We start from the raw sequence: 13,193 nt of genomic DNA, 5'->3' as shown, positions 1-13,193 counted from the left end.
CCTTTCAGCAGAGCCAGTAAGGATTCAAGTGAAGCCCTCCTTAGCCCCCCCCCCGTCAGTCCCCCAATACCCCCTGTCGCTGGAAGCCCGGGAAGGCATCCGCCCCATTGTCGAGGGATTCATTGCACAAAAGCTAGTCCGCCCTCAGCGCACTCCCTGTAATACCCCTATACTGCCTGTCAAAAAGCCTCCTAAAAAGGACGGAGACCCTATTCGTTGGCGCTTTGTACAGGATCTACGGGTTATTAATCAGTATGTGGTCCCTCTTCATGCAGTAGTTCCTGATCCAGCTACTATCATCAGCCAAATCCCCTGGGATGCTGAGTGGTTCACTGTTATTGACTTAAAATCAGCCTTTTTCAGCATTCCTGTGCAACCTTCACCTGGGAGGGACAAAGTTATGTCTGGCAACGACTTCCTCAAGGCTACAGAGACAGCCCCACGATTTTCAGCCAATGCCTCCGCCACGACTTGGAAGGCTTCACCAGTCCGCAGGGATCCACGTTAGTCCTATACGTAGATGACATCCTACTAGGTAACCGCGAAGAAGCCGCCCTCCGCATCGATGGTAAGGCACTTTTATTATACCTACACACCAGAGGCCACAAGGTAGACCCTAACAAGATTCAGTGGGTCTCACAGAAGGTCCGATATCTGGGCTTCCTGTTAACCCCAGAGGGGAGACAAATGGACCCAGCCCGCATAAAGACTATCCAAAACTGCCCTCTGCCAAACACCAAGAAACAACTTCGAGGTTTCTTAGGATTAATTGGCTTCTGTCGACCTTGGTTGCCGTCCTGCGGGGAGTTGAGCAAACCACTCCACCGACTCACTGCTAACCTTGCTCCTGACCCTTTGCAGTGGTCCCCAGACACGATCCAAGCCTTTCAGTTACTCAAGGACAGTGTGGCCTCCTCCATGTCTCTCCGCCCCCCCAATTACAGCAAACCCTTTCACCTTTTTGTCCACGAGAGGGGCGGAATTGCTAGTGGCGTCCTTACCCAGCTGAGCGGGCCCCACCATTTCCCGCTTGCTTTTTACTCCCAGCAGATCGACCCTGTCGCTCAGGGAACCCCATCCTGCACCCGGACTCTGGCAGCAGCTGCCCTGCTGATCACAAAGGCAAAGAGCCTGACCCTGGGTCATTTTACCACGGTCTGGACCTCTCATGCCTTGTCAGCCCTTCTGCGTAAGGGCACGACCCAAGTCTTTTCGGCCCATCGTCAGCAGCAGCTAGAGGCCGAACTCCTAGAAGACACTAACCTAATTTTTGAACGGTGTGGGCCCCTTAATCCAGCTACCTTGCTTCCTGATCTGCCAGTCCTCCAGGATCAGCACGACTGTGTGGAAGTAGTTCATAGCATCTTACAGATAAGGAACAACCTGTTTGACGTGCCACTGGACAACCCTGATTGCATCCTCTTCTCGGACGGAAGCTCCTTCTATGTTGATGGCAAGCGTTTCACCGGTTATGCAGTCACCTCTGAATGGGACATTCAAGAGGCCGCCTCACTGCCAGGCAACTGGGGAGCCCAAGCCGCCGAACTCTATGCCCTGGCCCGAGCTTGCCAGTTGGCCGCTGGTAAGACCGTTACCATTTTTACTGATAGCAAGTATGCTTTTACCCCGTACCAGTACCCGCTGAACTACAGTCGTGGGAGAGCCTCGGAGCCACTCTGGTCAAAGGGACCTGGCTTATGCCGGATGGCCGAGCCTGCCTCCCTCGCTCCACATACCCCGTGGCAGTTCGCTGGCACCATGATAAGGGGGGTCACTACGGCACGCACGCCCTTGTGGACACCATCGCTCGCTTTTGGTATGCTCCAGGCATTCAACCCTACTGCCTGTCAATAGTGAAAGCATGCAGCACATGTCAGCGTAATGAACCTGCTCCGCCTCTTAACAAAATTAAGGGTAAAAAACCTCCGCCTGCTGTTCCATTTCAACATCTTCAAATTGACTTTGCAGATATGCCAAAGGCTTTTGGGAAAAAGCACCTCCTTGTTTTGGTTTGCCCTCTGACTTCATGGGTCGAAGCTTTTCCTACTGCAAATTGTACTGCTGCCACAGTGGCGAAGATCCTCCTTAGAGACATTGTACCCCGTTTTGGCATCCCTCTCATACTTGATTCAGATCGCGGACCCCACTTTACTGGTAATGTCCTTGGCCATTTAGAACAAGGACTGGGCATTTCACACTCCTTTCATACACCCTACCACCCCCAGTCTAGCGGGAAAGTTGAGCGTATGAATAGGGAGCTTAAGCTTACATTGGCTAAATACTGTCAGGAAACAGGGTTAAACTGGCCTCAGGTACTTCCCTTGGTCCTGTTTCACCTTCGCACTCGCCCAACCCGTGTATTGGGATTATCCCCCTTTGAACTGCTCTATGGACACCCCCCTTTCAAAGGCGGGGCGCTACCACGTGCTGATGTTTCACTATTGGGAGGGGATCATATGACCGCGTGCCAGTTTCTCTCCCTACAGGCTCGCCTCCGTACCCTTTGGAAAGCCTCACAGTTTTCCCAGACCGTGCCGCTGGAAGAACAGATCCACCCGTTCCAACCAGGGGACTTCGTCTGGGCCAAAAAGTTCGTTCGTGGCAACGCCCTCCAGCCGAGGTTTACTGGACCCCACCAGGTTCTTTTAACAACCCAGACTGCAGTGTTCCTGGAAGGACGCAAATCCTGGATCCACCACTCCCACGTCAAGCCAGCCGTAGTGGACCACAGTGACGAACCAGCAGCTCTTGCCACCACTGAGGATACTGCCTCTAACCAGTGGACCAGCTTACCTCTTTCAGACATCAGACTTAAATTGACTCAAAAAAATGAGAGGACCTTTTATTCTGACAACTGTATGTTTTTTATTATGCCTTTTTATTTTATTTTCTGCTTATGAAAAATGCTGTGTTTTTGTAAACAACACCTACCCTGACACTTTTCAACGTACCAAACATCTAAGGGAAATGGCTAAGAACTACTCCTCTGGCCAGCCACCTTATGATTGGTGGGGAGCCTTATGGAATTGGTTGCCTGGATTTGGGTGGGTTAAAAAACTCTTGGTGGGTGTTGTTGGGGCCATAGTAATCCTTATAATACTGTGTTGCTGTATCCAATGTGTCCCCTCCCTCAAACTCATGTGGGTCAGTTTATTCTTTTTCTACTTCAGCCAAAGGCCTTACTCTCTTCGAGTTGGCCCAGGCTGAAATTGCCAAGCGGCCCTTGGCTCCTTAAAATAGGGTGTAGCATTTGGTAAATAGTTATCCCAAAGCTACAAATGGAGGAATGTTGAGTCTGAACTTTTTATGAACTGAAACTTAACTCAGACTTCATGTCTCTGTCTGAAACTTTTAATCAAAAAACTCTGACCTGCGAACTACTCATGACCCCTCCCCTCCCAATAAGTAGCCATAAGTAGCCATCCCCTCTTTTGTCTTCTCCAATTTACATTTTAACCTGTTTTGTCCTGTAGAATCTTGATTGATTATGCATGACCATTATGATCTGTTAATCACTTTGTTTACTTCTGTGTATAAACATTGATGCTTACCCCTAATAAACTGGCCACACTCCTCCAAAGCTTGGCTCTTAAGCTAAGGATGGTGTGAGCCCGTTGATCAACGAATTGTTGTCTGGTCTCTGACAGATTTCTGAGCCCTATACCAACTCCGCACAAACTCGGGTGCTGGAGAGGTGAGTAGGACTTGCTTTTTACCTAACACTCCCACTGCGCACACCCAGCCTCCCACCTGCCCCACACTCCCACTGCACACATGCTGTCGTGCCATTTGTCTCTTTTCTTGATTCAAGCCTCATCAAAATGTCCCGTCACTCCTTTTGGTGGTGGTTCAGGAAGCACAAGGGTGTGTGGGGTGTGTGCACGCACGGGGCCAGCGGTGTAGCCAGAGGAGAATGGGCTCAGTGGTACAGTCAAAGCACCTTTGGAGACCTGGGTTCAAATCCTGTTTAGGTCTCAGAAAAGCGAGTGAGTTGAATGAGCCCTGGTGGCCATGTCCACATCGTACCACCACCTGCTAGTCTGGCACGGTGGACAGTCTCTGCTCGGGAGCGGCTTAAGGCTGCAATAGTAGGAGAGGGTCCATGCCAGGTTGGCAGTGCACTGGCAGAGCCGAATTGGGCAGCCAAGGACTGGCTAGCAAAGGGCTGCAGGGCTGGACACACTGACAGTGAACAGACAGAGCTATGTGTGGGTGAAGTATGGACACGGCAAGTGATCTCCTGTCCTTCAAATCTTCCTTTCAAATCCGCCTCTTCCGGGAATGCCTCCTGCCCTCTGCCCACCAGCAATTCCTGCAACCTCCCTTTCAGAAACAATTGTTCTGGGGCTTGACTTTGTTTGCCTTGTCTATCTTCGATTGTAAACTCTCCAGGCAGGGAATGGCTCCAACATTTAGAGGATGCTGTGGCCATTGGTCACACAAGTGCATTTTAAAATATTAACACCATCACTAACCCTAATGAAGCCTGCACAGCCCAAGCCCACTCTACCTGGCTCAACCCAAAGATAACAGCTCCTCATCTTACCAAACAATTACATTCCTGATACCATTTTACAAAGTACAAAACCGTCATGTAGGAATATTCTCAACACTGCAACGTGCCAGAGGGCGTGAGGTATCTGCCCCTTCCCACCCTCCTGCCAAGGTCGCCATAGTCATTTTGAGTAACTGGCTGGGTTTCTGTGAAGGGTCTAACAACTGAGGATAAATACAGACTTGTCCCTGCTGCTTCTCGGCAAGGCAGCTGACTCGTATTCTAAAATAAAAGGTATAAATTGTAACCTCCTGGGGCAGGGACCGTCTCTGTGGTGTGTGTTCATACAGAGCCTAGCATCATGGAGCCAGGTGCACAAATAGGGCTCCTGGGTGCTCTGATAATACAAATAATGGTAATAATAATAATTAATAAAGCCTATAATCATTATTCTGAGAAAACAAAGAGCGTAGTCGTCGTCTTTCAGAGCGACCCATTCAGCACAGACTCAGGGGACTTTGCGTCCCACAGGAGAGATGGGTCCACGTCATAGCACACCGCCCAATTTAGTACTGTATCAAACACAGTTACGATCCCTTTCCTGACCCTTCAGTCCCCTTCCTGGGAGCCTTTCAGCAGCTGGAAAAACAGCAAAAGTTGCAAAAAAGAAAGTCTCGTTTTTCCTACCAGTGCTAAGTGGGTTAATGATTGATTTGAGCAGCTCACTGTGAATTGCTGAGACAGAAGCCTGGAGCAGGTAATTGTATCACACTCCTGTGAAGTAATGTTTGCTGAGGAGCTTTGGTGCTAACATGTCTTAACTGGGGGGACATCTTTGAAAAGCAAATGTAATCTGCATCCCAAGCAGTATATAACCAGCCAGCCCAAAAAGTGAGGCGTCGCATTCTGTCCCAAAGCCCCGGCCAGCTCCCCGCCGCCTGAGCTACAGCCATGGAGACAGGAATGGATTTTATACACAGCTCTGGAGTCCAAATGACTCGCTACCTGCAGGAGAACTACCAGGGCTCCCAGGGCTGGTTCCTCTTCATCTCCTTCGCTGCCGACCTCAGAAACACCTTCTTCATCCTCTTCCCCATCTGGTTCCACCTCTGCGAGGCAGTGGGCGTCGAGCTGATCTGGGTGGCCGTGATTGGGGACTGGCTCAACCTGGTCTTTAAGTGGTGAGTGTGTGGGCCTCACTGCCAAGGCAAGGCCCAGGGTTGTGTGTCTATAAGCGAGCCAGGGAGGGGCACACTCATGTTAATACACACGTGCACTCCCACACACACTCACCCTCATGCACAAGTTAACATGATACGTTACTATCGCATACTAAACGGCTCCTATGTTACAAATGAGGTGCGTTAACGGGGCTGTCTGGGTATTTTTAAAATTAAGCCGTGTAAAAATGCACTTTCTTGAGTGCTTGAGTTAAACTGATGTAATTTAATACTAGCCAGAGAAGCTGCCCAGATGGGCCAGCAGGGCGCTGTTGCCTGATTTCTTCTCCATACCATGTTTGATTTATTGTAGCTCTGGGCACATCAACGTTACTGTAATTTATCAGGGCCGCCCAGAGGATTCTGGGGGCTTCGGCGGCGGGGGGGCCCCCACTTCAGCAGTAATTCGGCGGCAGGGGGTCCTCCCGTTCTGGGACCCGCCGCCGAAGTGCCCCGAAGACCGGCGACAGGGCACCCCTGATGCCGAATTGCCGTCGAAGCGGGACCCACCGCCAAAGACCCAGAGCGGAAGAAGCTCTGGGGGCCCGGGCCCCGTGAGAGTTTTTCAGGACCCCCCGGAGTGAGTGAAGGACCCCGCTCCAGGGGCCCCGAAAAACTCTCGTGGGGGCCCCTGCGGGGCCTGGGGCAAATTGCCCCACTTCCCCCCCCTCCCCCCCCCCCGGGCGGCCCTGTAATTTATTAAATGAGTGACAGAGGCACTAGCGGTCAGTGAGACACGGTGCGGGAGGTAATCGCTTTTATTGGTCCAGCTTCTGCTGGTGAGAGAGGCAAGCTCGCGCGCTCCGCAGACTCTTAGACTATCAGGGCTGGAAGGGACCTCAGGAGGTATCTAGTCCAACCCCCTGCTCAAAGCAGGACCAAACCCAACTAAATCATCCCAGCCAGGGCTTTGTCAAGCCTGACCTTAAAAACCTCCAAGGAAGGAGATTCCACCACCTCCCTAGGGAACCCATTCCAGTGCTTCACCACCCTCCTAGTGAAACAGTTTTTCCTAATATCCAACCTAAACCTCCCCCACTGCAACTTGAGATCATTGCTCCTTGTTCTGTCATCTGCCACCACTGAGAACAGCCGAGCTCCATCCTCTTTGGAACCCCCCTTCAGGTAGTTGAAAGCAGCTATCAAATCCCCCCTCATTCTTCTCTTCTGCAGACTAAACAATCCCACTTCCCTCAGCCTCTCCTCATAAGTCATGTGCCCCAGTCCCCTAATCATTTTTGTTGCCCTTCGCTGGACTCTTTCCAATTTTTCCACATCCTTCTTGTAGTGTGTGGCCCAAAACTGGACACAGTACTCCAGATGAGGCCTCACCAATGCCAAATAGAGGGGAATGATCACGTCCCTCGATCTGCTGGCAATGCTCCTACTTATACAGCCCAAAATGCTGTTAGCCTTCTTGGAACAAGGGCACACTGTTGACTCTTCCTCAGGCAGGGGCAGGTTTGCTGGGGGTTGGGCTGCAGGGTGCGGTGATTCTGCAATGTTTGTCTTGTGCTATCAGTTAAACCCAGCTCTTGAAAGACACCACGACCACTGGCACTGTAAAGAGGCCGAGGCTTGAAGCCATGTCTACACTACAGCCATAGCAGGGGGCCATGGCGATGCTTGCATGACCGCATAGCGTAGACACAGGTTGCACTGATGGAAGGGGTGTTTCTGTTGCTGTAGAAACACCATCTCCCCAAGCAGTAGTAGCTAGGGCAATGGGCACAGCCTTCCCTTGACCTAGCTGCGTCTACACAAGAACTTAAGTTGGTGTCGCTATGTCACCCAGGGGTGTGGATTTTTCACCCCCTCCACCCCCCACGAGCGACGTAGCTATGTCAACCTAAATGTTAAGTAGGCCTCAGTAGGCCCTGGTGACTGTTCTCACCTCTCAGCCCCTAACGCAGGTCTCTCCAGGTCAGGGCAGAGGCGCAGGAGCAGGGCAGTGTGGGGGAAGCTTGCACTGTCGGCCAATAGCAGCCTGTCAGCGATCAGAGCTGTCAATCCAGCACCTTTTACCGGCAGGAAATTCACTTTAAACCTGTTAAAAACACCTGGTTCAAGCTCCTGTTCCCTTCCTGTCATGGTCATGGCAAGGGCCAGGCTGTGCAGGGCTGGGGTGGGCAGTACACGCCATCATACAGCAGCCCACCAGTGCATTTCTGGGCAATTAGCGCTCATCTCAGGGGGCTTACACCAGACACTGCCCAGCCGGCCTCATGTCCTCCAGCATAGCCAAGATGGGCTGTATTTGTCCCCCAAAATGCCATCATCTTGCTTACACAAACCCCTGCCTGGCCGTGACCCAGCGTCAGAGATTGCTGAATAAAATAAACACGCTGTTCAGGGAGGAAAAATGCTGCTTCGAGGTCTCGGGACTTCTAGAGCAAAGTGAGATAATGGTCAGAAGGCGAAGGATGGTTCCAGGAAAAGAGTAAGAGCCATGAGCAGAGTTCACTTCCCCTGAGAACAGACACTTTCTGATTAACCTGAAAAAATCTGCTTGGAATTACGCCCTTTCCTGGCTAATGAGCCCAGACCTGACTTTGGCACCACTTGGAGTCCGCTATGAATGAACCGGTTGTGCTGGCCAAGAGGAGGGGGGGTGGATGATGCCTGATTTGACCATGTGACCCATTGCATTTCACTACAGGATTCTCTTTGGGCAGCGACCCTACTGGTGGGTCCGTGAGACTGGCTACTATGGCAACACTTCCAGCCCTGTGATCCAGCAGTTCCCTGTCACCTGTGAGACCGGCCCAGGTAAGCAACCCCCCTCCACAGGGCACATGCGGCACGCAGGAGAAGCCTGACAAATGCACAGCATGGACACCAGTCACTGCACCCACAAGCAACCGTTAACCTTTGGTTGTTAATGAATGTAACACCCCAAAGGGTGCTCGGTGTGCTGCACTCACAAGAGGAAGCAGGTTTCTGCCCCAAAGACCGTGTAATCAGAGGTCCAAATGAGGACACCTGCACGTGCTGAGTAGCACTTTACCCCAGGAGTCATCCTGCTGAGTGACCACTGATTTCTACTGGGATTAAGGTGCTCAGAAATCAGACCCTGAATTCATGCCCGTTTGCAGGCCAGAGTCGGTTCCCACACCGCACAGGCTCCATGCAGTGCTGGGAGACAGGGCAGCTTGTGCGCCTCATTGACCTGGCGTCTGAGTCTCAGTTTGAAGGGTGAGACCTGCCCGAGGGCAGACCATGCTCCCAAGGGAGGTGGTGGGAGCTGCCCAGTAACAAGGCAGCACTGGCCCCCGGGTGGGAAATGGGCCGGCCGGCCAGCCAAGCACTATGCCAGCTAACCGCCTGGCAGAGACGTCTGGGTAGTCTGCACACTAGCAACCTCAGCAGCCTCTCCCTGCATTGAGCTTCCAGGCCTCTCCTGCATCCCTAGAGGCCAGACTGGATTCCAATCCCCAGCTTGTGATTTTGGGGGCCAGAGTGAGACGCAGATGGGTTTTTTGGTGAGAAGAGCCCCCTTCTGGCTGCCCTCCCCCCACATGGTCTGGTTCCCACCTAACCTTTCACCAGGGGTGGGCTGGAACAGGGCTGCTCGCTCCCGGCAGCTGTCTGTCTGTCCGCCTAGCTGTTGATCGGATTTATAACAGTCACATGCTCTGGCTCTCTGGCCTGTCCTGGAATGGACAAAACACAGTTAAAGGAGCAGCAGCCGACACCCAAGGGATCGGGGCTGAGACTGTGAAAGGGAACGATGTCTAAATAGTTACAGTCCTCGGGAAAGGCCCCGTAAACCATCAGCCCAGGAAGCCTGCAGCAGGCGGCCTGGGCTAGAACAGACCGTGAGATGATTCCCTTCTGTGCATTCAAACTCTCCGGCAGACAGAAGCCAAAGTGGGAGGGGTTTTCTCTTCACTGAGCTCACTGCAGGCTTCTCCCAACTCTCCTCCACAGGCAGCCCCTCTGGCCATGCCATGGGCTCAGCTGGAGTGTGCTACGTGATGGTGATGGCTCTGCTTAGCACCCTGCGTCGGCGCCGGAGATCCCCCTTCCAGCAGCAGTAAGGATCCAGCTCTGCCCTCGCGCTGGGTGCAGGGCCAAGGGGTGTAATTCAGGGCAGTGGCATTAGCTCTGGGCAGAATGAGCTCTGGCTAATCCCAGCCGCGTGCGGCTCCTCTGGGCCCAGCCATGGCAGCCGACCATACTCTGATGCTAGACCAGCACGGCTCCCCGTTTGGGCTCTTGCCCGTCAGCCCCTGGCCGTGTCACTGTGCACATGGCATGTGCAGTCTGGAGCGCCGCTGCTGGGTTCAGCCCCCAGCATGGGATTGAGTCTCCCCCTGCAGCAATGCACTGGGACGGCCTGGTTCAGATCTGGCAGCTGCAGGCAGGGGTGGCTCTAGCTTTTTTGCCGCCCAAGCACGGCGGTCAGGCTGCCTTCGGCGGCTTGGCTGCGGGAGGTCCCCGGTTCCGCGGATTCAACGTACCCGCTGCCGAATTGCCGCCGAATCTGCAGGACCAGTGGCCCTCCCACAGGCAAGCCGCCGAAGGCTGCCTGACTGCCGCGCTCGCAGGGACCGGCAGGCTGCCCCCCGCGGCTTGCTGCCACAGGCACACGCTTGGAGCGCTGGTGCCTGGAGCTGCCGCTGGCTGCAGGACCAGGGCCTGGGGTCTCCATCCCAGACACTGCTGCTGTGTCTGTCCTCCTGAAATGTCCCACAAATCTTACTTATTGAGTAAATGGTTCATCACGTTCCCCCCACCAATCCCACAGCCCACTGATTGCTGTGTTCTCGCTGCAGGTGCCTGCGGGGGGCGCTGTGGATGTCATTCTGGGGGGTTCAGGTGTCTGTCAGTCTGTCCAGGATCTTCCTGGCAGCTCACTTCCCACACCAAGTCCTCACGGGCGTCGTTTCAGGTGAGGTGCTGCTGCCCGGGCGGTTCCCTGGATTGCTCCCCACACCAGGGGTGGGGGAAAGGGTGGGTGGGCTGGATGCAGCAGGGCTCTGGGAACTTCCCATGTTGTTCCCTTGTAAGAAACCAAGCGCCTCTGTTGTCAGAGGTGGGAGAACAGGGTGCTGCCCCGCAGGCTTGCGGTCCGGCTCAGCAGGTGCGGGGTTAAAGCCCGCAGCCTCTGCTCAGTGACTGGCTGTGGTTCTTTGCCACGGAAGAGGCGCAGCGCTCTCTGGCGTCGCTGGGCAGCCCTGGCCTGGCCTGCGTTCGTTCACTCACTGCCGGGCTGGACGGGAGAGCAGCCGGGTGGGGAGAGTCTGACTGGAACTGGGCAAGCACAGCAGAGGGGCGAGGGGGCTGATGCAGCGGAAAGGGAGCAGGGGACCCTCTGAACCCCCCTTCTCCTTTGCCCAGGGCTGGGCCTGGGGGGACGGGGTGTTGGCTCCTAATTATCCGGCTTCAGATAAACAGCTGAAAATGTGTCTGGCCCCAGGCCTGTGCCAGGCTTTTTGCTGGAATTTGGCCAAGCAGCTAACGACCCCAAAGCCTAACAGAGACGGGGCAGCCAGGATTCCTTGGTCCATCTCCCTCTGTTTCGTGCCGTTATTATTATCTATGTGCACTGTGGTAGTAACCCCCAGCTGCGCTGCGCAAACAGGAGAGCCAGTCCCCGCCCCAGAGAGATCACAGCCTCTGGGAGCCCTGTGGTGACCCCTGGCCTCTGCTTGGGTCGAGGGGCTCGGAGTCCGGCCCCGCAGAAATAGGCCAAAGGGAAGAAGGGCAGGATGGTTATGGCTCAGGGCACTGTCATGGGAACAGGAGCCTCATTCCTTATGGCCTTGCTGCTGCTCCCGCCTGGATGCCAGACCTGTTGTCTGACACCCCCCGTCATGCCCAGCGGCTCCGCAGCCAGGTCGGGAAGAAGGCCCCGGTCTGGGGGAAATGGGAACCGTGGTGTTGCTGAGTCAGCAGAATTGTTCCGCCAGCGGTTGTCTCCCAGGTGCCTTGGAAGGCCTTTAACCGTCTCTTCTCCCCACACTGCAAACAGGCCGGAGACTTGCTGTCACCGGGTAATGGCAGCCGGGCAGGGAAACGGGAATAGTGTCTGTTGTGTGAAGGACGGGGTTGGGCTTTGGTACCTTGACTCCTTCCTGCATCGCTGACGCGGGCGGGTGCCAGGGTGCCGGCTTCATGTCTGTCTCCTCTATCAGGCATGGCAGTGGCTGAAGCTTTCCGGCACATCCCCTCCATCTACAACGCCAGTCTCCGGAGGTACCTGGGCACCACCCTCTTCCTCTTCAGCTTCGCCCTGGGCTTCTACCTGCTGCTGAAGGCTCTCGGCGTTGACCTGCTGTGGTCAGTGGAGAAAGCCAAGAGGTGGTGTGACCGGCCGGAGTGGATCCACATTGACACCACCCCCTTCGCCGGCCTCCTCAGGAACCTGGGCATCCTGTTTGGGCTGGGGCTGGCCCTCAACTCCCAGATGTACCTGGAGAGCTGCAAAGGGAAAATGGGCCAGCAGCTGCCCTTCCGCCTGAGCTGCATCGCGGCCTCGCTCCTCGTCCTGCACCTCTTCGACTCCTTCAAGCCTCCCACCAAGGTGGAGTTGCTGTTTTACGTCCTGTCCTTCTGCAAGAGCGCGGCCGTGCCCGTGGCTGCTGCCGGCCTCATCCCCTACTGCGTCGCCCGGCTCATCAGGAGGCAGGAGGAAAAGGTTTTATGAGAGAGAGCAGAGCTGCATGGGACTGGCTGCCTCTAGCTCCTAGCCCTGACAGCCAGGCCTGTGACTGCCCTCTGGTGCTGTATATCAGAGCGTGGCACGGGCTGGCTCTTCCGCGCCAGCTGCACAAACTACATAGCCTCGAAAGACGCGGAGAATTGTCTGAGAGACGGGGGGTGGGTGAGGCAAGAGTCCTTTGAACCTGTTCTCAATCTGGTGGGGAGGGGTTTGGGGAGGTGAGGGTTTGCTTTACACTGGGGGTTTGAGAAAAGCAGCATGGTTTGGTTTTAACCTGTGGCACCCTTCATGCAGTAGGAGGTGGTCCTGACCCCGGCATGGTCCTTGCACCCTCTCTGCCATATGCTAAGCAGAAAAAAAAGGGAATTGTAGGAAATGTACAACCTGGGGCTCTCACTAAGGTACTGAGCCATGTGACACAGACCCATGCAAAGCCTTAACTCCGTGTACAGTGAGTGAAGGGTGATTGGCTTTCGCAGTCACCGTGGTGTCCCAGTTCTGTGGCTTTGTTCTCAAGGCTTTTACACCAGCATAAACCTGGAGTAACACCATGATGAATCTGACCCTTCCAGCTTGTGCAAATAACGTGCCTCTTCTGTGTATCCCAGCATGCACTGGGCTTGTGCTGTAACCCTGGGGTGAGATATTTACATTTGGATTTTGCATGAGATACAAGCTGTAGCGTTTGCTTCCTAGGAGCTCTCAGTTGGTGTTGGCAGTTGTTTCATGCAGCCTTTGATACCAGGTTTCATGAGTGTCTCCCTGCCCTCACCAGCAGACACACGAGATCCCAGATCTGCTGGGAAATATC

The 13,193-nt window shown here is 54.3% G+C and overlaps 2 protein-coding genes across 2 annotated transcripts; both read left to right on the top strand.

The window, feature by feature from the left end:
- The first annotated feature begins 5,244 nt into the window (after nt 1-5,244).
- Nucleotides 5,245-9,890, top strand: LOC123356213 (glucose-6-phosphatase catalytic subunit 1-like). Its single transcript, XM_044999205.1, has 3 exons — nt 5,245-5,676; nt 8,375-8,484; nt 9,646-9,890. The coding sequence occupies exons 1-3, from the start codon at nt 5,447-5,449 to the stop codon at nt 9,753-9,755; spliced, it is 450 nt and encodes a 149-aa protein (XP_044855140.1). The 5' UTR covers nt 5,245-5,446; the 3' UTR covers nt 9,756-9,890.
- Nucleotides 9,891-11,837: 1,947 nt separating this feature from the next.
- LOC123356212 (glucose-6-phosphatase catalytic subunit 1-like) lies at nt 11,838-12,406 on the top strand. The gene has a single exon (XM_044999204.1). It carries the CDS (start codon nt 11,858-11,860, stop codon nt 12,365-12,367), a length of 510 nt encoding a protein of 169 aa, XP_044855139.1. The 5' UTR covers nt 11,838-11,857; the 3' UTR covers nt 12,368-12,406.
- The last annotated feature ends 787 nt before the right edge of the window (nt 12,407-13,193 follow it).

This window comes from Mauremys mutica, chromosome 25 (genome assembly GCF_020497125.1).
Source record: "Mauremys mutica isolate MM-2020 ecotype Southern chromosome 25, ASM2049712v1, whole genome shotgun sequence".
NCBI lineage: Eukaryota > Metazoa > Chordata > Testudines > Geoemydidae > Mauremys > Mauremys mutica.
This window is presented reverse-complemented; position numbering and strand designations above follow the sequence as displayed.